At 38.9% G+C, this 27,998-nt stretch overlaps 1 protein-coding gene across 6 annotated transcripts in view; it reads left to right on the top strand.

The window, feature by feature from the left end:
* The first annotated feature begins 971 nt into the window (after nt 1-971).
* Nucleotides 972-27,998, top strand: part of ADGRG2 (adhesion G protein-coupled receptor G2) — an 83,373-nt gene continuing 56,346 nt past the window's right edge. For all 6 annotated transcript variants that reach the window (XM_005870947.2, XM_005870946.2, XM_014543455.1 and 3 more), the window contains exons 1-2: nt 972-1,013; nt 12,160-12,275. In XM_005870947.2, coding sequence (XP_005871009.1) covers nt 12,161-12,275 — 115 coding nt within the window. In that variant the 5' untranslated portion in view covers nt 972-1,013; nt 12,160. The remainder of the gene's footprint in view (nt 1,014-12,159; nt 12,276-27,998) is intronic.

Below are 27,998 nucleotides of genomic sequence, written 5' to 3'. Positions count from 1 at the left end.
AGAGGGCAATACATTTCACTGTTACTTGCCCTGTTTTTCTACTTGAAAGTGGTCCAAAGGGGCAAAGAGAGTCTTGTGTTGTTTATTAATAAACTGGATTACTGGGAAATATTAAGTGTGGTTATTTGTGGTTATCAATAAGGTTTTGGAAGAGGCAATGTGCTTGAGTTGTGAAATTTCATAAAAAATATCTATGTAGAAAATCCTTATTCACCCAAATGTGGAGTGCAATTATTTCTGTATTCAAGTCACAGTTGATTAGTTTGTTTGATTATTTTAATGTTTTTCAGTTGTTAATTCTACATTCGTTCTACATTGAGCATTGGGACATGTGTTTGTAATTTGTTCATTCTAGGACAGGACAACATGCTTGGCCTTCATTTTTTTCTTCTTTAAACATTGCTTAATGAAGTTTCTCTGGCATATTGGACTTTAATCTACTAAGAACTACTCCTTTTGTTTCTCTTAAAGAACACATTGTGATCTATAGAAAATTACCATGACTCCTTATTTCTTATTTGAATTTATATTCTGGATTCCTCCTAGAGCATTGAACTTCTGTCATAACAGTCTATTGTCAGTTGGTTCCAAGATCACCCTGTAGATGGTTTCTTCTTGCAAATCTTGATTTAAAAATTATTATGTTTATATTTCACATGGGAGGATACCATTGTGTGATGCCGTTAATGAAGCCTGAGACTGAGCAATAATACAATGCTACTAAGGCATTAACAAGGTCAGCCCCCAAACTGGCTTTGGCTTGTTTTCCAATTTGTAATATTTCCTTAAGAGCAGGGTTTGCATCCTCTGTTTCTTTTGTAACTCTGCTGCCAAGTTCAAGCCTTGGTATATAGCAGAGGACTCTGTACAGCCTCTGCTTGATGAGCTGACTGTAGTATTGAAGCATTATGGTGCTAAGAAGGTCCACTTTCCATTCATCTATTTTTTTTTCTTTTCTTTATTTTCAGATTTGTGCAGAATTTCTCCATCTTTCCTTTTGAACTTCCTGCCAGGTAAGTGAGGCTATTTCTAAGAGGTAATGTAGAAATAATGAACTGTTTGGTTGTGTTTTTTTTTTTCCCTTTCAAATTACTCTCCTTCATTCCAAATTCCCACCCCCTTAACTGCTGTATTCTTTTTTGTTTGTTTTGTTTTTAACTCCTCACTCCCACCCACTTGGAGCCTTCTTCTCTTCAGACATTTTCTTTTCCTTGGGGATTCCATGGCTGAACTGTTTCTTTTCTGTAATCCCACTGTTTTTGTAGGTACAGATTTTGAAATGACACAGTGCAGTAAAATCTAGGGAAAGAGAGTGATCATTTACTAGTACATAGAACTCTTAGGGATTTTGTTTCACTGTTTCCCCTTTCTTTCTCCCTGGACTGGTTTCCTTATTTCCAACAGCTCTTCTTCTGTTTTGAAATAAAACATTGAAGTGTTCTCTCTCTTACCTAAAGTGTTGTGTGCAGCAGCTTCTAAAGGTTCCTCCCAACGAGATTTCTGCTCCTAACTCCCTTCTACATAGAAATTCTGAAGCCACTATTGATGTATACTTCCTGTTTCCTTTGACACTCATAAATAGTGGTTATTTCTGGGACTTCATTGGTATAAATAATATAAATCTTATAACAATACAAATACTTATTATAATTATTCTAAATTATAATTATCCTATTGTAATACTATATAATAAAAGCCTAATATGCTAAATGTCTGGTCGTCCGTTCAACCAATCAAAGCATAATATACTAATGATATGCTAAGGCCGCTCAATTGCTCGCTATGATATGCATTGACCACCAGGGGGCAGACACTCCAACCAGTAGGTTAGCTTGCTGCTGGGGTCCAGCGGATTGGGACTGAGCGAGATGGGCTGGATACTCCCTGGAGCCCTCCCACAGTCCCTCCCTGACTAGCCAACCTCCCGTGTCCCTCCCAGGCCCTGATCATGCACTGGTGGGGACCCTCAGCCTAGCCTACACCCTCTCACAATCCGGGACCCTCTCAGGGGGGCACACTGACTGTCAGGTAGTTCCATCTATATAATAAAAGCCTAAGCGACCATTACAGCAGAACGATTGGAACGCCCAGTCACTATGATGCACACTGTCCACAAGGGGGCAGATGCTCAATGCAGGAGCTGCCCCCTCATGGTCAGTGCACTCCCACAGGGGGAGCACTGCTTAGCCAGAAGCTGCGCTCACGGCTGGTGAGCACAGCAGTGGTGGCGGGAGCCTCTCCCATCTCTGTGTCAGCACTAAGGAGCAGCAAGCTGAGCAGTAAGGAGCGAGCAGGCAGGTGGTAAGGAGTGAGGGGTCCTGACTGCGAGAGGGGTGTCTGCCTGCCAATTTAGGATTGGGGATCAGGCCTAAGCCGGCAGGCGGACATCCCCCGAGGGGTCCCAGACTGTGAGAGGGTGCAGGCCAAGCTGAGGTAGCCTCCCCTCCCCCGTGCATGAATTTTGTGCACTGGGCCTCTAGTTTAGATTATAAAAACATATAGTTATTACAATAAATGCTAAAAAGTTATTGCTATAAACAATGTTAAAATACTTGTGCAGAGTCACACAACTAGTGAATGTCCAAGCTGGGACTTGAAGCAGGAGTTGGCATAGAGTGGTGACAAAAGCAAGAAAGCGCACAGAATATTGGCGGGTGGTTTGCTTTCCTTAGTACCTCACGGCCTCTCAAATGTGATCTTCTGATGATATAAACCATGTACTTCTGTCCCATCCCTGCTCCCATCCCCCCCAGTAGAGATCAATACCTTGAGGATGCTTTTAAGGAGAGTCTCCTATTTTCTTCTCGACTTACTTATAGAATTATTGTGCACCAACTGATTTGGAACCAAATAAATTTAAAAATATATTCTGAGTGCCTGCTGTGGGTAGAGTTGCATGCTGTGGGAGTTAGGGTGAGGTGGAGACCAAGTCTATATAGAAGAAGATATTGTGTTCTGGTGCCTTGTTTTGTTTTCAGGCCAAGATGAGTCTCATGGACCATGAAGAGAAAGCATGCAGAAAGATTTTTTTAAGTTTAAAAAAAAATCACTATTTATTTGGCCACACCAATGACCAATTAATCTAAGTAGTGGCTGTGAGCTCTTGCACACAGGAGAGATATCTGTCTTGTTTATTATATCCCGAGTCTGTAGCATAGTACCTTTCATGTAATAGAACCTCAATAGATATTGGTTATTTCCTTGTCAGGTTTCTGCAGATGAATGACTGCAGAAAATAATTCTAAAATCTATTTACATTTAGCCCAGGAGTGTACTGTAAACTTATCTTTTAATTATGTTTGTATTAACATTTCTTGACTATACTAGGACCTTCAATATATTACCTCATTTCATCTCTATAGGAACCTTATGAGGTAGATCCAGTCATTATCTCCACTGTTTCAGATGAAGAATTTAGGTCCAGAGAGGTTAAGGAACAACCCAAGGTTACACTGTAAGTGGTGGAGCTTGGATTTGAAGAAAGGCATATGGCTCTACCATTCATGCTCTTGTATCCTAGGCTATTCTGCTTTTTTGTGTTGTTGAACACATTTACTACGAACATTAGGAGAGGATCCTCAAAAGTGAAGGGAGATAAAGTAGGCTTTCATTTTGCCTTGGGTAATTCACACATGGGTAATCGAGGATGGTAGATTGCAAGTAGGAGAAATTTGGAGATAAGCAAGGGAGTTGAAGAATATAACACCTTTCACAAGGTTTTATGAATATTCATTTACTTTAATGGCATAATTTACTTCTAATCTTGATGTCTGATATTGATTCACTTGTTTTATTGAGTAAAACTACTTTTTCCCTTTAGAAAGCACTTAATGCTTATTAAGAAAAGCATTTTGCACTGTAAAGACCAAACAAATAATTTTCCTTCCATTTGCTTCTAGAGATGTGAAAGCTTTATATTACAATCATCCTGTCTAGTTCACCATTGACTTTACTTTATGCTATGAAAAATGACATACAAAGCTGCCATTTGGGAGTTCATATCCAGCACTTACCAGTTAACCCAGTTTCTGTCATCTTTAGGACATAGTTTTGTGGGGTTTTTTGTTTGTTTTTGTGGTATTTTTTTTTTCTCTTTCATATGGGATGCTGTTTATCTTACTACAGCATTGTTGGCTTTAGTTCTTGGTGACTTCATCTTCCAAAAATGTTGTTGTTGAAGTTCAAAATAATTCATTTTGTCCTATATTTATTCAAATGACCCCAATTTACAAGATTAAAAATTGCTGCTAGACATTTTTGTGAGCATTCCAGAGAATTTTGTAAATAGTCTCATTTGATTTATAAAATGGGTAAAACTGTGAGGACTTTCATTGTCATGTTTTGGCACCAGGGTTATGCTAGCCTGATAAAAATGAGTTAGGCTATGCTCTTTTCCTAGTTTTTGAGTTCTTGTGAGATTGGAATTCTTATTCTTTAAGTATTTGATAGAGCAAATATGAAAACATCTGGGCCTGTAGTTTTCTTTGTGGGAAAATTTTTGAGACTTTTAATAGTTAGATGTCTATTCAGGTTTATTCTTTCTCCTTGATTACTTCTTGGTAAGATATTTTTCTAAGAATTTGCCCATTTATCTAGATTCCAACATTACTAAAGTTGTCCCTAAGATCCTTTTATCATTTCTATAGCACCTTCAGTTAAGTTGCTTTTGAAATTCTTTCTATTGGTTATTTGTTTACACTTTCTTTTCATCCCTCTCTTTCCCTCCTTCCTTCCTCCCCTCTTAATTTTGCCAGAATTGTCTTTACAAATAACAGCCTTGGCTTTGTTAATAACCTTTGTTGTTTTATGTTTTTTTTTCCCTATATCATTATTTCATGCTTTAATTTTTATTATTTCCTTTCTTCTCCTTTGGGTTTATTTTGCTGTTCTTTTTAAATCTTCCCGAGGAGTTTAGCTTATTAATCTTAAGCCTTTCTCTTTTTCTAATATGTACATTTTTTTTTATTCTTTTTAAAAAAATATTATAATAAGTATTACAAAGGGTATTACATATGTGTCCTTCCCCCCCCACCCCGTAATATGTACATTTAAAATATAAATTTCACTCTAAAGATCGTTAGCTCTATCCCCATGTCTTGATTATGGTGTTGTTATTATTGATCAAGTCAAATATTTTTTAATATATGTTATGAATTCTTCTTTGACACAGAAGTTATTTACTTAATAACAGTTTAACTTTTTGTTGTGAAAACTTGATTGTGTTGTGGTCAGAGAACATTCTCCTTTTCTTTTTCCAATTCTGTAAAACATTTTTGAAACTTCTTTTTGGCTTGGTTGGCTTTCATAAATATTCCATGTGCACTTGAAATGATTATGTACTCTATGGTCTTTAAGTCAAGTTGGTTAAATATTGAAATATTCTATATCTTTTGTGACTTTTTAGTTTGAATTTTATCTATTGCTGATGCAGATGCAAGAATATCACTCAATATGATTGTGAATTTTTTCTATTTCTCCTTCATTTCTGTAAAAAATACTGCTTTGTGTATTTGAGGTTATATTATTAATTGCATTCACATGTAAATTTGTTCAGTCTTCCTATTGAATTGAACCTTTTATGGATGAACCATTTGATTTATAGGTAATGCTTTAAAGTATAATTGGTCTGATATTAGTATAAACATTTTAATTTTCTTTTGGCATTGCATATCTTTTCCATCTTTTTATTTTCCAACTTTCTGTATCATGTTCTAGTTGTGTCTTTGTAAATAGCATATTTAGCATATATAGTTGGATTTTGTATTTTTGCCAGTCTGATAATTTTGCCTTTTAATTGAATAATTTAGTCCATTTATATTTAATGAATCATTGATTTGTATTGTGTTTAAATTTACCATCTTTTATTGTTCCTAACCATTCTTTATTTTTCTTCCCTTCTTTCAGATTGACTAAATATTCTGAAAACCATTTTCCCTCCTCCATTAGTTAGAAAATTATAATAGTTCACTTTTATTTCTTAGTAGCTACTATAGAAATTACAATGTCTACTGACCTTTTCAATGTCTAAAGATAATCAATAGCTTTAGTCTCCTCTAAGATAATACAAAGATCCTGGAAGACTAATTTTATTTTTCATTTCTTAATTAACCGGTACACCTAATATATATATACAGTTGTCATATTTTTATTCTATCATGTTTCAGCTATCTCTATAAGATATTATTAACTAGAGGCCCGGCCTGCACCCTCTCACAGTCCAGGGCCCCTGGCTCCTTACCGCCTGCCTGCTCGCTGTTCCTTACTGCTCAGCTCGCTGCTCCTTAGCGCTGCTGCCGAGGCTGGAGAGGCTCCTGCCACCCCCATTGCGCTTGCCAGCCATGAACCCGGCTTCTGGCTGAGTGGCACTCCCCCTGTCGGAGCACACTGACCACAGGGGTCAGCTCCTGCATTGAGCGTCAGCCCCCTGGTGGTCAGTGCACATCATAGCGAACTGTCACTTAGGCTTTTATTATAAGACTAGAGGCCTAATGCATGAAATTTGTGCAAGGGCCTCTGCCGTGGCCCCCGCCCACTGCAGCTTTGTCTGGAAGGGAGGACGCCCAGAAGGATGTTTAGTATAATTAGCATATTACCCTTTTATTATTATAGATATTTTATATGGTCAGTTCATTTGGATTTACCAATATCTAGTGCCATCCTTAGCTCTGGGCAATGGGGGTCTCTGGCCTGTGTCTCATGTTTTATAGGTCCTCTCTCTGGCCCTTCCCTAGTCATACACCTCTCTAGAGAGTGAAAAGTCTGTGAGACAAAGAAGACATTCCCACCTGGAGCCTGCTTCCCTCTCTCCTAACCCTTGCTTCTAGATCATGCTCTGGGAATCCAGGACCCTAGAATTCCCTTTCCAAACATTATGTACCTATTTCTAGGACCTGCACAGGCCTCTTATCCAGGGCAAGCCATGTTGCCAGTTGTACAAAGAATGACACTGCTTTTAGGAGATAGGGGGGTTTGGATACACGGGTTGGGGTGTTCATACATATGAACAAAGCCTCTTGTAGTTTGAGAAAGAGGCTCAGTGGAAGGATAAGGGCAAACTGGATCTCCTTTTAAATTACAAATGTTAGGAATGGGCCTGGTCACATACTAACTGCTTTCTTTGTTCTTTATTCCTTGTTGCATCTCATATCTTACAACTTTTGCCTGAATATATCCTTTAGGATTTATTTCAGTAAAGATTTGAAGGCAATGAACAAGGTAACAATTTTGTTTATTTTCTGGCTTCCATTGTTGCTTCTGAGAAAATAGATGTCTGTCTAACATCCAATCCGTTGAAGATTAACTGTCTTGTTTTCTCTGGCTACTTACAAGATTTTCTCTTTGTCTTTGCTTTTTTTTCAATTTCACTGTTTTGTGTCTAGCTGTAGATCTCTTTTATTTATTGTAGAGACTATTTGGGCTTCCTGAATCTGTGGGTAGCTGCTTTCCACTAGTTTGGGGTCATTCAGTTATTATCATTTCAAACATTGGCTCTGCCCTATCCTCTCCTCTGAATTTTATTTAAGTATATGCTAAACTTTTCTTCATGTCTTTGAACTTTTCTTTTGTATTTCATATCTGGAGCTCAAGTTTGCTTCAGTAGATTCATACCCTCAGGCAAAAGCAGCTCCTTTGCATATATTACCCTTCTGAGTTCCTGCTTTGGCTTCACCTTTGGCCTGGTGATTCTTTTCTATCTTGTCAAGTCTTTGATATGTTTAAGAAAATGCCTTTTTATTGTCTTTAGCAGAAGGTTTGGTCAAAATAATTTAACCTAACATATTCCTGGAACACTGAAGACATTTTTTTCTGAGATATTTGCTGTATCAGGGTCTTAAGAGCTCAATCAAAATTTAATTATGCTTTTACTAAGTTTCCTGATTCTTTTTAAAAAGTAATGAAACTGAAGACTCTAAAAAAAATTAAAAAAACAAAACAACCCTGAATTTCTCTGACTTCTTGACAGTTGAATGATCCAAGTTAATTGCTTTTTCACCTTTTAGTTCTTGCTTTACCTGTAGTGAGAACCTCTTCAGTTATCTCCCTTTTTAATTTCCCCTTGTGCTAGTCTTGCTAGCTAGCAGTTAAGACTCAATGTAAATATCTCAAAGGCATAAAGTTTTTTTAGAAAACTTAGGGAACAATTATCATCTTTCTTATTATTCAAGTAAAAATATTGATTATTGCATTCATCACAGCAGCCATGGTATAATCAAAGTATGCCAGTTGACTAGAGGTAACAGAGAGTAAATCTCACCCAGACCTGTCCTACAATGGTATCAAATTATTTCCCCCTTTTAATCTTATTCTTTATTCTATATCTAAAGATAGATTTATCATTCATTGCCATTCAAGCTTACACATATGATACAGATTTTTAAAATATGATAGTGATACTATTTAAAATAAAATTGAAGAGATCTAGAACAATTTCTTAGAATGTTACAAGCAGGGCCATGGCATACAGTCATGTAGCTTGTGCACTCTACAATCCTAGAAGTTGCCACTTACATAAGAGTCCACAACCATAAAAGGGGGCCCTGGACCAAGATAATTTTGGGATAATCTTTAATGAGAAGTTGTCTAGTGTCAAGGTCTAGATTTCACTATTTAAATGCTAGCAAATAGTTTTTTCCATAATTGATACTATCTCACCAGCCGTCCTTACCGCCTTAAAAATTTGCTAAGAATCAGTAACTATTCAAATCATTTTTATTGATTACCTAGACAGCATTAAGTTAATCCAACTTGCACCAGAAGATGAAGAAAAGTTCCAGCTGAAAAGATTAAAATGTCTTAAATGTATAATGAGTAAGAGTTTAAAAAGCCACAGATTTCTCTCTTTGATCAAAGATCCTAAGGATCTTATGACCTAACAGGATGTTCTCTAGTTTATGCAAAAGGCAATAGGAGCTATATTACTTCAAATACCATAACACTTCTCTGATTATGAAGTATATATTCAGCTTTGAGGAAACATATTTCAGGCTTAACAACTGAAAGCAGTCTTTTCAATGATGCCTGGTCTGTACTAAGCTCTTTCTTTTAATATATTTTTATTGATTTCAGAGAGAAAGGGAGAGGGAGAGAGAGATAGAAATATCAATGATGAAAGAGAATCATTGATTTGCTGCCTCCTGCATGACCCACACTGGGGATTGAGCCTGCAACCTGGGCATGTGCCCTGACTGGGAATCGAACTGTGACCTCCTGTTTCATAGGTTGATGCTCAACCACTGAGCCATGCCGGCCAGGCTGTACGATGCTCTTCGTGATCCTTATTCTCTTTTCAGGATGATGGCTGGAATCACCCTTCATTCTGGCATTTCCTGCCCTCATTTGAGAGTGGAGTACAAGCTCTCTTCAATGAAAGGCATGGTTTATTTTGATCAGAGGCCCAAGCTTTAGCCCATAATAACTAGTCACTGTGTACCATGACTAATTTAACTGACAATATTTTATATGCCACTTAGGTCCTACCCTAGGAGTTGGCAAAACTCAAGAATATGTTTGCAGCCCTGGCCAGTGTAGCTCAGTTCATTCGAGTATTGGCCCATATACTGAAAAGTTTCGGGTTTGATTCCCCATCAGGGCACATACCTAGATTGTGGGTTTGATCCCTGGTCAGGGCAAGTACAGAAGGCAATGATCAATGTTCTCTCTCACATCGATGTCTCTCTCTCTCTCTCAACAAATTCTCAGGGGAACTGAGTTAAGAAATAAGATATAAATTAATTTTTTAATTTTAAATGAAGCTTTTTATGATTTACCTATAAGTGTACAATTCAGTGAATTTCAGGGACTGAACACATCCATGTAACAGAAGCCCCCTTGTGCCCACTCCTAATTATTACACCCCCTCCCTCTTCCAAGGATAACTACTCTTCCAATTTCCTACTCCACCAATTAGTTTTGCCTGCTTTTATTCCTCATATGAATGGAATCATGTACAATGTGCATTCTTTTATGTCTAAGATTCATCAATATTGTGTGTAGCTGTAGCAGACACTTACATTTTCCTCCAGAGAGACACTGCTACATTTTTGCACAACTATATTGCATTCTCTTTTGAGTGACTCATTTGGGAGGATCAATAATATGCCATTATGAAGAGAGAGAGGATAAAAGTGCTGAAGAGGAACAACAAACCGCAGGCAGTTTACAATATATTAATGTAGTATATTATTAATATACTAGAGGCCTGGTGCATGAAATTCTTGCATGGGTAGGGTCCTTAGGCCAGGCCGGTGATCATGGCTGATTGGGGCCTTCCTGCTGCTAGCCGGGGCCTTCCTTCATTCTGCACCACCCCCTGGTGGTCAGTGCACGTCATAGCGAGCGATTGAACTCCCGGTCTCCTGGTCAAACTCTCAAGGGGACAATTTGCATATTAGGTTTTTATATAGAGAGATTAATATGAAACAATTTATTGATTTAAAAAACGTAAGTCCTCTTTGGAAGAAGGATTTACCTCCTGGTCTGAGACCAGCAAAGTATCACCACCCTGGTACTGGTGATGGCTATAAATTATAGGATTCTTAAAAATTGCCCACTTTTCTTTGAGACTAAGAATTTGTGATTTATCCCAATCTTTTTATGCCCTCAACCCTATAATCCCTGAACTCTCTGACCCTGTACATACTAGGTGCAAAATAGATATTATTTGACTGAATGAGTGAAGAGTACAGCTAGCATTTATAGTGCCTTCACGGTACCAGCCATTATGCAAAGATCTCTTGTTTACTTAACACAACAACACTATCAGGTAGGTTTGTGCTCTTATTACAATTTGCTAAATGGGGAGTCTTGGCCATTGAACATAACCTGTCCAGTGTCACTCAGACATTGAGTGGCCAGGACTTGTGAACTCCTCTCTTTAGTCTTCACCGCTGCACACACACTCTATCTTAATTTGGTAGAAGGCAGAGTTGGCAGGGTTCATGGGTGACCTGTGGCCTGGAGCTCTACCAGCTGAGAACACACAGCCTGGACTGTCCCAGCCACTTCCCCTGTGGTCACATAGAGGAAGCCGCCTCATTGGGCTGTCATTGCCTCCTGCTGTGAGAGGAACAGACACAGACTCAGCATTTGCAATTCTAATTCTGTGTGCCTAGCTCCTCTAAGCCCCTGTCCTACCTCCACCACATGTATCTCATCTAGTTAATTCCTATTCAGACCTCACATCTCATCTGATGAATGTTGGCCTTCAATAAATATCTGTTGAATGAATGAATAAATGACTGGTAAATGAGGTTTTTAGATTCAGTTCTGATGTAAACTTTGTTTTTTAAAAAATATTGACTGTCCTCTTGACTACTAAAAATGGAAGCAATAATAATGAACTAATATGTAATTAAGAGGAAATGCAATGTACCCATCCTTTTATAATCTAAGATATAAACAGGAGTAGATTATTTGTAAGATTCTGTGATCCCTTCTAATTCTTAGCATAGTTTTTAACTAGCTTTTTTTTTGGTAGTAATTACACAGGTGTCCCAAAAAATGTATACACACTTTACCAGCTTATAGCTCAATTTTGAAAATGAAATGCATTTTAATAAACACTGTCTTTATAATAATTTAAAGTGTGTGTATACAGTCCAGCCAGCGTTGCTCAGTGATTGAGCGGCAACCTGTGAACCAGGAGATCACGGTTCAATTACCCATTAGGGCATATGCCCTGGTTGCAGGCTCGATCTCCAGGGTGGGGCATGCAGGAGGCAACTAATCAATGATTCTCTCTCATCATTGATGTTTCTCCCTTTCTCTCTCCATTCCTCACTGAAACCAATAAAATATATTTGAAAAAAATAAAGTGTGTATATACATTTTTGGGGGACACCCTATATATGCAGTATTTTGTGTTTTTAATTTCTTCTTGATATTTTGCATGTGTTGATGATTTCCATAAATCCACATGGACAACCTTACTTGTCATTTTTAACATAATATAATATCCCATTGGGTGGTCTTCCCCTAATAAACATAGGTTTTGCTTTTTTGTAGCCAGTGGCCACCTGGCATTGCCAATGATTTGGAACTACAGTTATTTAAAGGAAGTAGGATTGCAGTTTGCCTTGGTTGAGGAAGTGACCTTTTGGTATTGCTCTGTTGTGATTATAGCAAGATGTGATGATATATTTTCCCCTTATTTTATTCCAGGATGTTTTTCTCTGGCGGGCAGTGTGGCCATGTTGGCAGACCTGAAGAACTTTTACTGATGTTCAAGATATTCCTTGTCATTCATCTTCATGTTGTTTTGGCTACATCCCTGGAAGGTAAGATACTTGTTTTCCTTCATTGGTATGTATGCATGTGTGTGTTTATTTAAGAATTTCTTACTGTGGTAAAATAAACATAACATAAAACTTACCATTTTAAACACTTTAAAGTATACAAATAACTGGCATTAAATATATTTGCAATTTTGTGCACACATCACCACTGTTCATTTCCAGAACATTTTCATCATCTCAAATAGAAACTCTGTTCCCATTAAACAATAACTTCCCATTTCCCCTCCCCCCAGTCTCTGATAACCTCTATTCTTTCTGTTGCTATGAATTTGCCATATTAGTGGAATCATACAATATTTGTTCTTTTGTGTCTGACTTATTTAACTTAGTATAATGTTTCTGATGTTCATCCATATTGTAGCATGTATCAAAATTTCATTCTTTTTAAAGGCTGAATAATACTCCACATTTTGTTTACCCATTCATTGTTGATGGACATTTGGATTGTTTCCACCTTTAGCTATTGTAAATAATACCTTGAACATTGGTGTACAAGTATGTGTTTTAGTCCCTGCTTTCAATTCTTTTGGATATACATATATAGAGAGAGAAATTGCTGGGTTATTTGGTAGTTCTATGTTTTACTTTTTGAGGATCTGCCAAACTGTTTCACAGTGGCTGCACCATTTTACATTCCTACCAGCAAGGCACAAGGATTCCAGTTTCTCTATATCTTCACCATCACTTGTTATTTTCTGCTGTTTTGATAATGGGTGTGAAATGGTATATCATTGTGGTTTTGACTTGCATTTCCTAAATGATTGGTAATGTTGATCATCTTTCATATGCTTATTAACCATTTGTATATCTCTTTTGGAGGAATTTCTTCAAATCCTTGGCCCATTTTTCAATTGGGTTGTTGGGGGTTTTTTGTTGTTGAGTTTTAGGAGTTCTGTATATATTCTGGATATTAATTCTTTATCAGATCTATGATTTACAAATATTTTCTCCTATTCTGTGGGTTGTCTTTTCACTCTCTTAATAGTGTCTTCTCTTGCACAAAAGTTTTCAATTTTAATGAAGCCCAATTTATCTATTTTTACTTTGTTGCCGGTGCTTTTGCTGTCATATCTAAGAAATCATAACCAAGTCCAATGTCATGATTTCCCCCTATGTTTTCTTCTAAGAGTTTAATGTTTTAGCTCTTATGTAGATCCTTTAATCTACTTTGAGTTCATTTTGTGTATATGGTGTAACGTAAGGGTCCAACTTCATTCTTTAGCATGCGTATATCCAGTTTTCCCAGCACCATTTGTTGAAAAGACTGTCTTTTCCCCATTGAATGATATGGGCACCTTTATAAAATATCAAATGACCACATATGTGAGGGTCTGTTTCTGGTATTTAATTGTTTTTTTTTAAGTATCTATTTGAAGACACTTCTGCATGGAAATTTAAGAGAGGTAGAGAATCAGCCAAATGAAGCAGCATGTATTTCAGAAAACAGGATCTTCAGAAGATTATGAAACAAGGAGAAAAGGTATCTGAGGAAGGCAGTAAAAAGGCTAGAAATCCTGGGGCTGCAGTATCTAGGGGTACAACTGCCAAAATAATACAGTGTGATGCAAATGTAAAGAACACTCCCTAGGAATGTTATTTAAAAAACATTATTAAGGACAAACAGAGAAATACATTTCTTATTCAAAAAAGTAGCAGGACCAAGGAGTCTTCATTGGCTAAAGCAAATATCTACTAGGACCAAACAACAATAGCATAAATAAAACATACACACAACACACATACGTGCACACAAAATCAGTGGAGAACTTCCCAACAGGGTAAAACACAATTGGCAGTCCTTCAAAAAGTAGACACTGGGGCATGTTGTCAAGAAGCCACAATAGTTTATTTAAAAAATGATAAGAGCTAAACTTGCACTGACTGCTTACAATGTGCCAGGTTCCTATGTGCTTTACATACATTCACTCTCTTAAGCTTCTCAACCAATTCTATGAAAGGGAGAGTCTAGTCTTAGCCACATTTCTTAGATCAAGAAACTGAGGCTCAGAGAGATAAGTAACTTGCTCAAAGAAGTGTCTAAGCAAGGATTTGTACATACCTCTGAATTTTGTGCTCAAAATCACAAAACCAGGGACTGCGCATGAGAATCACCTTGAGAGCTTGTTAAAACACAGATTTCTGGGTCCTTTCCCAGGGCTTTCTAATGTAGTAGTGCTGGGGTCGGACCTGAGAATTGACATTTCTAACAAGCTCCCAGGCAATGTTGGTTCAGAGATTACACTTTGAGAACTGCTGCCTATACAACTGGCAGAAGTAGGGAGGGGAGAGCAAACTCCACCAGGTATCAATCATGGGATACAAATTCTGGTGTGGCCATGTGACATTCATGTCAACTATGCTCACATATATCATCTTGCTGTGGGATCGGCAGAGCAAAAATCAAATATCCCTACTTTACTGATGAGTAAATGTCCCCAGGGCATCATGGGTTAGGAAGTGGTGGAGCCAGACAAGATACTAGATCTTCGGTCTTATGTTTCAGTGCTTTTTCCACAACAGGGTTAGATGAGGAATGAAAGTGGAACAGCAGGGGGAAATCATCAAAATGAAAGCTGCTTGGTAGAAATAAGTCTTTTTGGAAAGGTTTATTTAAAAATGGTGAAACGGGGCAGGTAAACCAGAAAGTGCATAGCTCTGAAACGAACCTGAGTAGGAAAAACCTAACTGGATGCTTAAGACTGCTGAATGTTTTCTTTCTTTCTTTCTTTCTTTCTTTCTTTCTTTCTTTCTTTCTTTCTTTCTTTCTTTCTTTCTTTCTTCCTTCCTTTCTTCCTTCCTTCCTTCCTTCCTTCCTTCCTTCCTTCCTTCCTTCCTTTCTTTCTTTCTTTCTTCCTTCTTTCCTTCCTTCCTCCCCCCCTTCTCTTGAGAGAGAGAGAGAGGGAGGGGGGAGAGACCAATATAAGAGAGAAACATTAATTGGTTGCCTCCTGTAGGCACCCCACAACCTGGGCATGTGCCCTGACTGGGAATTGAACCTGCAACTTTTTGGTGTATGGGACTATGCTCCAAGCATGTGAGCCACCAGCCAGAGCTGAATTTCTTGCTCTGATTGTCATATGAATTGATTTCTGAAAGCAGTGGTTCCCAAAGTGTGGCCCCAGACAAGTAATATCAGCATCACCTCGGAGCTTTTTAAAAGTGCTGATTGTCAGGCTCATTCTAGACCTGCTGAATTGGAAACTCTGGTGGTGGGGCCCAGAAGTCTGTGTTTTAATCAGCCCTCCAGGTGATGTTGATGAATTCCCAAAGTGAAGAATTGGTTAAAATATTACTGCTGACAGCATGATATAGTAGAAAGGTGGTGAGTTTTAGGGTTAGAGCCTTCCCCATGTCTTCCACCTGCTATTTGCATAATTTTGATTTGCCACTAGACCACCAGAACCTCTATTTCTTATTCTTCAAAATTGGGGCAACTGTGAGCTCCCCCAATGGGTTCTTGTAAGACTCTCTATGCTTAAAAAAAGAAAGCCCCATGAAGACAAACATTTTTCTTCCCCCCCCCCAGCTTTATTGACATACAATTAGCATATAACATTGTATATACAATGGTTTTTCTGAATTAAGTGTTTAGGGATCTAGAAAGGGCTAAATAGAATTTTATTATTGTCTTTCAGAACTCCCACTAAGAGTTCATTATTTAATAATCACCTTGATATCACTTACCATGTCCCAGCCATTCTTCTGAGCCCTTATAAAAGGCTAACTCATTTAAAGCTCACTCAATAACCCTTTGAAGTAGGCACTATTATCAGCTCCATTTTATAGATGAGGAAACTGAGGCACAGAGAAGGTAAGCAAGTTGCCCTAGATTAATCATTTCAGTTGCAGAGCTGCAATTCAAACTCAGGCCATATGACCCAATCTTTATGTATTTAAGTACTGCACTATCTTAAACTCTCTGCTATACTGGGCTCAGTAGCTTGGTGGTAATGCACCTATAGATTAACAATATTGGGAGAATCCATAATTGTGAGAATCACTGAATGCTAGATTGGATCATCCAGATGGCTCACAGACACCATCTCCCTGAACAGCTTTGAACTGAGGCAGGTTCTCTTCAGTTCAGAATGGCTTAGGTCTGGTCTTTGATGAAGATCTAGGGGACCGACCTACTGCTTCTACATTCGTTGTGCAGTAATGAAGGCCTGCTATGTGCCCAGCATTACCAACTGCTGAGAGAACATCATCTCTGACTCCAGGGAACTTACATGACAGTTGAAGGTATATAATTATGACACAAGAGAACAACACAAAGTACAATTAAGTCCTAAAATGTGAGTCAGTGCTATAGGACTCTAGCTTATAGCCTTTGGCCAAATCTTTGGATTCATCTAGTTAAATGTCATGCCACCAATAGCAAGTGCTATTGGTGCCCTGTCCATATCCCCTGGACCACCCCAGAGGTCACCTATAGACAGAACCTGTGTATGCTGATGGCTGCTATGTCTCTCTGACTGAGAATGATCTGTGCCCATGGGACCATGCTTTGCCTATGCATGGAAAAAGCCAGAAGTACCAGGGAGTTAACACCCCACAACAGTGAGAGATGGGAGTTGGTGTTTACCTATGCCAGCTTCCTGGTGGGGCAAGGTGAGGTGTGCCCCAGTTGCCCATAGTAGTAACCTGCTCATTAATGTACCCATTATTCACTTTACTTCCTTTCTTATCTCTTATCCCTACTTCCTCCCTCTGAGTCCTGTGGTCATCCCCATTTGGAAACACTCATTTTCCAAGGTCCAGCCAACTATTACTACCTCTATAAAACCTGCCCCGACCTCTTCAGAAGAAGTAACTCTCTCTCCCCAGTGCTCCTTTCCCCCCATCCATATCTTTTTATACTTGTCACTTTGTATCACGTCATTATGTACTTCCTTAGCATCATGAGTATTTTCAGTGCATTGTTAGTGTCAGGTGAGAAGGGAGAATGGAGATTTGATGAGGTGGGTGGGAAACTAATGGGAGGAAAATTAATGAGCACTGAGGGCCTGTTCAAGGCCAGGCCCTTTTAGGTACTTTATGTACATCATCTCATAAAAACTTTTAATGGTAGATAAAAACTTTTAATCTTCATAAAAACTCTTCATGGTAGATATTTTTAGTCTCAGTTTGCTGATGAAGAAACTGAGCATCAAAGAGAAGAGGTCATTTGCCCAGAGTCACACATCTTGGAGGATACCCAATCGGAATCTGTAGCCTGTACTCTTTATACTATATCAGGCTGCTCAGTAAGTGTCTGAAAACTGAATGAACATGTCACTAAGGCATGAGGAGAAGATGAAGTGGGAGCCTGGGGTAAGCCGCCCGAGAGCAGCCATTCCTCCTGGCTCTGGGGAATCTGCACTGCAAACACAGTAGCTTTACACTGGAAGCCTGAGAGATGACTCAGTAGCTCTTGACAGCAAGGAGAGATAGGTCTGACCCTCTCTTATTAGGCCACTGGCCAACAGAGAGAATCCTTAGAATTTAGTACTTCCAGTTGTGTGATTTAGTGTTGTTTAAAGGAGTCATTCTTGATTTATCAGAAGCCCAAATGGGCAGGTAACTATACTTATATTTAGCCTCTAGCTCTCCCAGACTATGCCAATGCCTTTCTTTTTTTCTTTCTTTCTTTTTCTTTTTCTTTTATTTTTTTAAAGTCCTTGAAGGAGGTCTTCTTTTAGGTACAACTATTTTCCAGAGGGTGAGATGACATAATAGTGGAAGATAGTCATAATTTCATTCTTGTAGAATTGTCTTCCCCATTTGGAAACAATTACAAATTTGAGCCAATTTGGTGATCTCATAAGCTATAATCCCCAACATACTCTTTCTCTGGGCTGGACCTAGATCTTTCTGTGCTGTTCTGTGCTGCAGGCATTTCCAGTAATAGATTCCTCTATAATTCCCCATTCTTCAAGGCCTCACTGTCTTGTTTCCTCTTACCCTCTCATGCTTTGTCCATCTAAGTCTTGGTTTTTCCTCATGCAGCACATGTTAGAGCTGTAGGAGGTAGAGTATATGCTCCTAAAAGGCAGGACACCTATCTTTTTTAAAAAATATATTTTATTGATTTTTCACAGAGAGGAAGGGAGAGGGACAGAGAGCTAGAAACATCGATGAGAGAGAAACATAGACCAGCTGCCTGCTGCACGCCCCCTACTGGGGATGTGCCCGCAACCAAGGCACACGCCCCTGACCGGAATCGAACCCGGGACCCTCCAGTCCGCAGGCCGACGCTCTATCCACTGAGCCAAACCGGTCAGGGCAGGACACCTATCTTTTAAAAAATTATTTTCCAATTACAGTTGACATATAGTATTAAATTAATTTCAGGTATACAACAGTGATTAGACATTTATATATCTTAGGAAGTGATGCCCCTGATATTTCTAGTACCCACCTAGCACCATACACAGTTTTTACAATATTATTGACATGTATCCTATGCTGTACTTTATATCCCCCTATTTTTTATCTTTAAATTCTTTATTAGTTAAGGTATTACAAATGTGTCCTCATCACCCACCATCAACCCCCATCCCCCCCTTCCCTCCTGCCCCCCAACCCTCCCCAGCCTTCCCGCTGCAGTTTGACAATCTGTTTGAGGCAGCTCTGCCTCTGTATCTATTATTGTTCAAAAGTTTGTAATGGTCTCTATTATCCATGAATGTGTGAGATCATGTGGTATTTTTCCTTCATTGACTGGCTTATTTCACTTAGCATAATGCTCTCCAGTTCCATCCATGCTGTTGCAAATGGTAAGAGTTCCTTCTTTTTTACAGCAGCATAGTATTCCATCGTGTAGATGTACCACAGTTTTCTAATCCACTCATCTGCTGATGGGCACTTAGGCTGTTTCCAAATCTTAGCTATGGTGAATTGTGCTGCTATGAACATAGGGGTGCATATATCCTTTCTGATTGGTGTTTCTGGCTTCTTGGGATATATTCCTAGAAGTGGGATCACTGGGTCAAATGGGAGTTCCATTTTTAGTTTTTTGAGAAAGCTCCATACTGTTCTCCACAGTGGCTGCACCAGTCTGCATTCCCATCAGCAGTGAAGAAGGGTTCCTTTTTCTCCACATCCTCTCCAACACGTGTTGTTTGTTGATTTGTTGATGATAGCTCCCCCTATTTTTTATAACTGGCAATTTGTACTTCTTAATTCCTTTCATTTTTTTTCTACCCATCTCCTCAACGCCCCTCCCATTTGGCAGCAGGACACCTGTCTCGTTTGACTTTGTCCTCCAATACTAAACCCAGTGCTGGTCCCTTTCTCTCTCAATTCTGTATCAATAAAGATGAGGTTATAAATACCATGGCATTAATCTGATCCTCAGCCAATCTTGCAACCCCCAAAATCTCACTCCCCACACATAGGCATGAGGCCACTTCTGTTGGGCCCTGATCCTTTTGGCAGGTAGAAGTGGTAACAAGAAATAATAGATGCTCTAGATAGATTGAGGTACTGAAGCACAGGGCATTGTGTCCCATTTTCTACTTAAAACTGTTGAGAACTCCTCACAGGATCCTGTATATCAACACAGGGCAATGATAGAGATGAGAAATGGTGGCATGGTGTATTTAGGCAGAGAGAAGCCTGGAAATGGTATTCTCTTTAAGTCTTTCTCATCTCTTGTGTGGCAGGGTAGGGACTCTAAATTGTCCTCATGTCCCTAGTGGCTAGGTTTGTTGAGAGCCAGAGACAGGGACAAAGCTGCGAAGATGATGGTGTGGACAACTTAGACCAAGAGCCACATGGAGGATGTGACGTACTGAAAGTTTATGCCTGGATCAATAAGAGGGGGACCCCAGGCCATGGTAGGATTCTGAGAAACTAGACCATGGTGCCCAATGGACACAGCCTTTGGCATTGGATACCCTTGAACCCTGCAGGTGAGGATAGATCTCTGGAGAGGACATTGAGTACCTAAGGTAATCTATTAGAATAAGTTGATGTTCCAAGAGAACACAACTGTTGAAATGTACCTTGATATGGGTACATCTTTAAGGAAATAACATGAAATTCATTGCTCTTGGCAAGAAGTCTTGTGTTCTTATAAGATCACAGTGCTGTAAAAAACTATCAAGATAAATTGAGGATGCTTTTGTAATGATGTCTGTGGTAATTATGCTAGTTTTCAATATCAGTATTCTATATGACCTTTATCCTTTCCTCTTCTTTTCTTTCAGGAACTCACACAGCATAAAGTAAAAGTTACTCTCTTGTTACTATGGCATTTAATATAGGATAGAATTTTTTAAATTCTAAGAAGAGAGAAATTAAGAATATGAAATGGACAATAGTCTTGCTTTAGTGAATAAATTAGAATTGCTTATAATTATAAGCAATTATCTGATTAATTGAATAAACAAGAACTGAACACAGAGCTGTGTTGCATTTCAACTATATAGCCCTTTATTGCCTTGTTCCTACTATAAAACATGATTTGTTTTATACTGAATTGAATTCACATTAAGTCTAACAAATTCTGGGTTTTGATGTATAGGCAGGGGGACATGAGTTTGAATTATTGAAGAATTTTCAGTTATAGGATTTTTTCAAAGTAGAATTTTAAGACTTTCAAGGGGATTGTACAAAATTACCAGGATAAAAACTCTATTTGAGGCCAGGAGCTTTGTTTTATTCCCTGCCATAAGCCAGTGTCTGGCATATAGTAGGCCTTCAGAAATTGGAAAAAACAACTAAATTTTGGGCAAATCCCTTCACGTTTCTGAGCTTGTTTCCTTACTTGTAGACTAGCTTTGTATTTAGTCTTTTTCATACCTATGGCCTATTTTGTAATTCTTTTCTTCTAGTGAACTCCAAGTCCTAGAAGATACTAACTTTCAAGTGATTTAAGTAAAAATTTTCCCATTTATGTGTTGAGCAAAGACATATATAACTGTATCCAGTGTGTGTGTAATCAGCAGCAGGAAAACAGTATGGGTGTAATTTCAAACAAAGCAAACATCACACTCTAAATTTTTCATGCTCTCTATTGTGGGTAAATAAACAATTTTTGAAATAATGAAATGTAGTACAAGGGACTACCTTTGCCAGTTTTCTAGATTTACAGTATTGTACCAGGTCATCTTCAAGTCTCTTAGAAATGGATTTCTATGAACTCAGTTTCCTGATATGTAATGTGAAGAAATGGAACTCCATGGTCTTTCTAAGAGGCCTTCCTATGGTCCTAAGCTATCAAAACTTAAATTAGATAAACAGTTTTATAATAGATATCCTCACCAATCAAGCATTAGTGAATAGATAAGAATGTTTTATAGTCAGAATGGAAATCATATACATGCAAATCTTGGAAAGTAACCATCTTTTTTACTTGATACCCTTTACATTGTTTACATTAAGAAAAAAAACCACCCAGTTTATTACATAAATGTAAACTTTATCCAGGGACACAAAATCATATAGTCTGAATTAATTATCATTGTAACTTATTGTTGGAACTGTGATAAAATACTTTATAAATGTAATGTAATTATATTAAAAGTAATCAACCTCATTTTACAGATGAAGTCATATAAGCAGAGAAATGTTAGAAACTTACTCAAGGCAGAGCCAGGATTTAAACCCAAGTTGGTCTCTCTCAAGAACTCAGTCTCTTAATAACATTTAAAGCTTGTTTAAGGAGGTATACTCACTCATCCATTGGAAATAAATGAACATGGGCATTTTATTCATATGGAAAAGATTACCAAGTCAAGAATTAGATGTTATTTAAAGTGAGGAATCCCAGATCAGACTTTCAAGGCTCATGACAAGCTAAAGACATATAAGGAGAAGACATTAGGGCAGGAGTCACAAACATTACAAAGGCCTAAGGGCCTGTTAAGGTTCTTGTACCCAGAAGTGCTACAGCAAAGATTAGGCTTCAAAATAGAGGCAACTCAGAAATACTACATTTCTAACTAAGTAGGATGCAGCATAACTATACATAATCCCAGCCTTTTGTAGCACATTTTACTAGTATGTATCTATTTATAAAACTGGTTCATCATGTGGGAGTCCTACTCTTTTTTTTAATATATTTTATTGATTTTTTACAGAGAGGAAGGGAGAGGGATAGAGAGTTAGAAACATCGATGAGAGAGAAACATCGATCAGCTGCCTCCTGCACACTCCCTACTGGGGATGTGCCCGCAACCAAGCTACATGCCCTTTATCTTAATCGAACCTGGGACCCTTGAGGCCGCAGGCCGATGCTCTATCCACTGAGCCAAACCAGTTAGGGCGGGAGTCCTACTCTTGAGGTTCATGACAAAACCATTATATGGATGTTTGTTGAGAACAAAACCTGGGAGGTGAGTCAAAAAGAAGGGGGTATTTATATTTACTCTCAAAGTGGCAAAAGACTTCTCTGATTCACACTGATTACCTGACTTTTGACCTTGTCAATGTCATGACAAAAAACAAGAGAGAAAACAGTAGGTGGGAAGAATGATTTTAGCATTAATTTTGTGCCATCATTGGTTTAATGGGTATTAATTACTCCACAGCATTCAAATTAAATCTGATGTGGAAGCTCACCAAAATTTTTTTTCTTCAGCACATGTAAAGACTACATTTCTCAGCCTTCTTTGCAATTAGTGGTCATGTGACTGAGTCCTGGCCAATGGATGTGGGCAGAAGCAATGTTTGCCACTTCCAGGTCTAGCCATTAAATATCTCCCACCTGATTCCCCTCATTGTTTGCCTGTTTCATGTTGCTCTCCAGAGCAAACTTGGAATCTTCATATTGAAGATGGCAGGGCCTCTGTCAATCTGGGTCCCTGAATGACTGTATGGAGCAGATACCCCTCTCTCTGCCCTACCCTGCCTTCCACTCTAGGCTATTGATTGCACTTTACACATGGAAAATAAACTTCTACTTTTTTAAGCCCCTGAGATTTCAGGTTTATTTATTGCAGCAACTTGCTTTACCTTAACTAATAAATTTGAGAGTGACCCTTTTTCACCAGGGTTGTTGGTACATCTCATTGTGCTGTTGGAAGGGGGCGAGGTAGGCATCTCTTCTTTTTTGAGATCATATAAGAAACCAGGTTTATACAATCTAAGAAAAAGTCCATTATGGTCACTGCTGAGATGTTCATTATCCAATCAGAAGAGAGTCATTTGAGAGCAGGAGCCTCCACCAGAGCCACCTACTCCCTTTGTGCCAACCTAGGCCCTGGGAACTTCACAGTATGGCATGTAACTCTGACTGTAACAAGGTCATTGTGCTTCAGTTTCTTTATTATAAAGTAGCAGTACCTCTCTCATAGTTATATGCAGATTAAATGAGTTAATGCATGTAAAACAGATGCCTATAATGCATCTGAGACATTGTAAACATTCAGGAAATACTAGCCATTATCACTAGAGACCATCACTGTCTAATATAAATTTTTGTGTGATAGTGGAAGTGCTAGATATCTATACTGCCCAATACAGTAGCCACCAACCACATGTGGCTCAAGTGCTGTTGAGCACTTGAAAAGTGACTGAGGAACTGAATTTTAAATTTTATTTAACTTTAATTTAAATTTAAATAGCCACATGTAGCTACTGTATTGAACAGTGTGGTTATAGACTATTTGCTCTAATTGCTTCAATACTTTTCTATTTCATGTTGTATAAGTCAGGGTTCAATCACAGAATAAGAATCACTAGACACACACACACACACACACACACACACACACACACACACACATTTGTCAAAGGTATTTGATCTTATACAACTGTGGAAGCTGGTTAAGCAGTCTCTGTAAAGCTGTTGTCTTCATATCTGATGCTAGAACTTGACATCTATGAAGAGTAGGCAGTAGGGAAGGGAGCATATATATAAGATGGGGAGAGCAAGAAAAAGCTGGAAACCACAAGCATGAGTTGTAGCCACAAAACAGACAGAAAGCCGTGTTAGTTCTTGTTGCCTGTGACCTTTCTGCAGAAGCTGAGCCCTTCAGCACAAAATTAAATACATACCTGGCCCAAGAGTCAGAGAAGCCAAAGCTGGTAGCTCCCTCATATTAATGATGTGAAGCACTTGATAAATGTCAACATGTGAGAGCTACACAATGGCTGCTACTTTACTTCTACCCAAATCTCCCACAAGAAGCTCTCTTGTGTTCCATACTAACCAGAAACATACAGAAAAAGGAATTCTGGAAATGTAGCTCAGCCTAGCCATGATGTTACATTACAAAGCCAACACACATACTAGAAAGCCAATGAGCTCAATTTTGTATCTGTTAATACTTCTAAATAAAACATAATACTAACATCTCCCAAGGCTATATTTAGTTGTTTCTGTTCTGAAAACTGGCCCAAAGATACTCTGAAGATCCATACAACCAGCCAACATTATTTTTTTAAAGTTATTCTTTTTCATTTGTTCTGCGGTTTAGAATTTTCTCCACATAAACCCACATTGTTATTATAATCAGAAAGAAATTAATGTTAATTTTTAGAAACCAGCCTATGACCCCTAGAGAGACTGTGCACCCAACCAGAGGACAACCTAATAACATCATGATCAGCTGTGCTTTCCAATTTTTCCCTGAAACTTTGCTGAGTCTTGACTTTATACATGAACTTAGGAAACAAGGTATGGTCACCAGATCTGAAACCCTTTGACTTCTGCCTCTTTCTTCAGATGTTTCTAAAATGACCCAAGGGCATTTTGAAAATCCCAAGGGCAGTTTGAAACAAATAATATAAAGAGAAAAGAAACTGAAGTGGCAGTCTTGCTCAATAGAAGGGAGAAATCATTTTTTAAAAAGTCACTAGGAAAATGAGAAATAGAGAGAACCTCACTGTATTAATTACTTACACGAGCAGTATTTACTGTATATTCTTCTCAATGCTGTAATCGTAGTACCTATGAAGTATGTCTTATTATGATTATCTTCACCCCTATTTTCTAGATGGGAAACTGAAGTATCAGGTGGATTACGTAAGTTACCCAAAGTTACAAAAGTTGTAGAAAATTAACAAGTGGTGGATTTGGACCTAGGTTGTCTGAGTTTCAGAGTCTAGGTTCTTAACCTTCCTACCACACTTGAGGGATTCAGGGCAATGTCACATGGACTGCTGGGGTTTGAGAGGTTAACCATTGGCAGCTGACTCCTGCTTCCCCCTCACCCCCACATCCCAATGACCCCCACCCCCAGATCCTCTCATCTTACCTTATAAGTATCTGTTGAACTTCTCTTTTCATGCCAGCTTTTGAAGCACAGGTTCAAGTCCTAATTATGTCTTGCCCAATTTATTGCTGTAGCCCACTCTGGCCTTCCCACTTCAGATCATGCTCCTTGTTTATTTCATAGCTATATATATATAAAAAAACATTGTTCTGTCAGGGTCCGGAGAGAGGGGAGAATGGGGTAGGGGCTGGTGAGAGGGGAGAATGGGGAGTCCATTTGGTACTGAGTCCTTATTAAAGGCTCTGCACCTAAACTAAGATGCCAAGCCATTATTGCTCAACTGAGAGCTGGCAAAGAGTGGTATGATCCAAGGAAGACCAGAAACTCTATATCCTAACCCATAGTGCCCTCACCTCCACCTTACCAAGTGCTTCTGCACTTAAAACTCTACCATAAGAAACTCTCACTAACTTATAAATTACAGGTGCTGTGGCATGAAAGAACATGTCAACCAATAGCAGAGTCACCCTAGACATTAGTGGGACTCAGGGAGGAGGGTGCACCCAAGCAATTATTGCTTTTATAAACTGTATCTCTTCAGGAGGAAACAGAGATAATCCTAGAGTATGCATTCTCTATGGGAGCAATATCGCCCCCATGGGGGTGAAAATTGGTTTTTGTAGGCCAAAAAAAATCTTCTATATTACAGAGGACTGGGACTAGGATGAGGCGAGTGAGGGGTCTAGGGCATGAAATGTTAGAAGACACCCACTTTTGGAGTTTGTGTGTGTTTGTACACACATAGATAATAATATATGTACTCATTAGTTGGCAAGGAGTGCTGTGAATAAGAGGATGGAAAGGGTCAGGCTAAGGGGGAAAGTGCTGTGATTTTAAATAGAGTGGTCTGGATCAACTTCTTAGAAAAGGTGACATTTGAGCAAAATTTGAAGGAGGTGCCAGGGCAAACCAAGGGGCTCTCTGGAGGAAAAGTGTCCCAGGTAGAGGGACCAGCAAGTGTAAAAGCCCTGAAGTGGGGATATGCCCTCTGTAGGGAAACAGTAGGGAGGCTAGTATGGCTGAGTGATGAGATCTGGGTAGAGGGTCATTTGTTTCATGGGAATGTGGGAGATTCCACGAAGAAGCAGGATATAACACCAGTGTAGTAAGTGTTCAATAAAGGCAGTCTGCCTCCCTCCAGCCAGCCCCCTGAAGCACTAAGCCACATTTACATATTGGACTGAAATAGTTCCAGAAGCTACCAGCCTTCACAAGTAGAGTGAACGCAAATCATGGCTAGCATTATGTGCACTGGCCTTGACCAGCAGCCTAGATTACTGTCTATGTATCAAACTTCAGGGGTACCGGGAAGGGGGGATAATGCTGCAATATCTCCCACCTTATCCTTCCTAAAGTGCACATCCCTCCTTGGGGAACAGAACAGATAGCCAGTAGGTCAGTGGTGCTTTAGTTTTTCAGACCACAGCCCAAAATAAGTAGTCCAGTGTAGTGTGGGGCTGGAGTGCCTATGCTTAGATTTTAGTTCTGTCCTTTTACTAGTAATCTTGGGCACATTACTTGACCTCCCTGTGCCTCAGTTTCTGCCCCTACCTGTAAAATGAGGGTACTTACTTAATATGGTTTTTTATGAGGACCAAATGAGATAATATTTATGAAGTGCCTGGTCATAGTAATGCTATATAAATGCTTATTAATTAAAAATAGACTCCCTTTTGGACTCTACTCTTCCCTGAAAAAAATGCATATGAATACACACAGAAATTTGTATTCTATTTCAGGGAATTTATGGACACTCTAAAATGCATCTCCTAGGAGGGGTGGCCCATAAACCCCTGAGAGAGCCTAGTTCTGGAGGGGGAAAGGACAAGGAGATGGGTGGTGTGAGAGGGTTGGAGAAGAGCAAGAAACAGGAGCTGGGGGACCTAGAACAGATCTTCCTCTCTTCCCATTTGGTCAAGGCCCACCTAGAATTGTCAATCATTTGCACTTTGGGACGTTCCATCAGCTAGGAACTGAAGTTTTCTTGAATTATGTCATTATTAATCATTTAATAAAAACGTTATGTCAGAGCATTTATTGAGCAGTATGACATGAAATGGCCACAGCTCAAGTAAACACATTTAGGCTATGCCAAAGTAGAAATGTTTTCATTCATGTTGTTGGTCACGTAGTAAAATCTGAAAATGCAGTTCTTGGAAGAGTGTTGTCCCAAGCCCTAAAGTACCAATATAAGCAATCTACACTAATAAAAGAGAAACATGGTAATTGGCGTACGACCGCTACCCTTTTCATTGGCTAATCAGTGAGTATATGCAAATTAACTGTCAGCCAAGATGGCGGCCGGCAGCCAGGCACGGAAGCGAGCACGAGGCTTGCTTGCTGCAGACTCCAACGTTCCCCGCCTCACTTGCCAGCCTCTCAGTTGCAACTCTAAGCAACTATATACTATGTTGCAAATAAGAAGCTAAACAAAACCCCAGAAAAGGGCTTCCATTCAGCCGGGCTCGGACCGCAACATTGTATCGATGTTTTCAGCAGC

The sequence above is a fragment of the Myotis brandtii genome, unplaced genomic scaffold (genome assembly GCF_000412655.1).
Source record: "Myotis brandtii unplaced genomic scaffold, ASM41265v1 scaffold326, whole genome shotgun sequence".
NCBI classification, from domain to species: Eukaryota; Metazoa; Chordata; class Mammalia; order Chiroptera; family Vespertilionidae; genus Myotis; species Myotis brandtii.
Note: the sequence above shows the minus strand (reverse complement) of the source record. Positions and strands in the feature narration are given on the sequence as shown.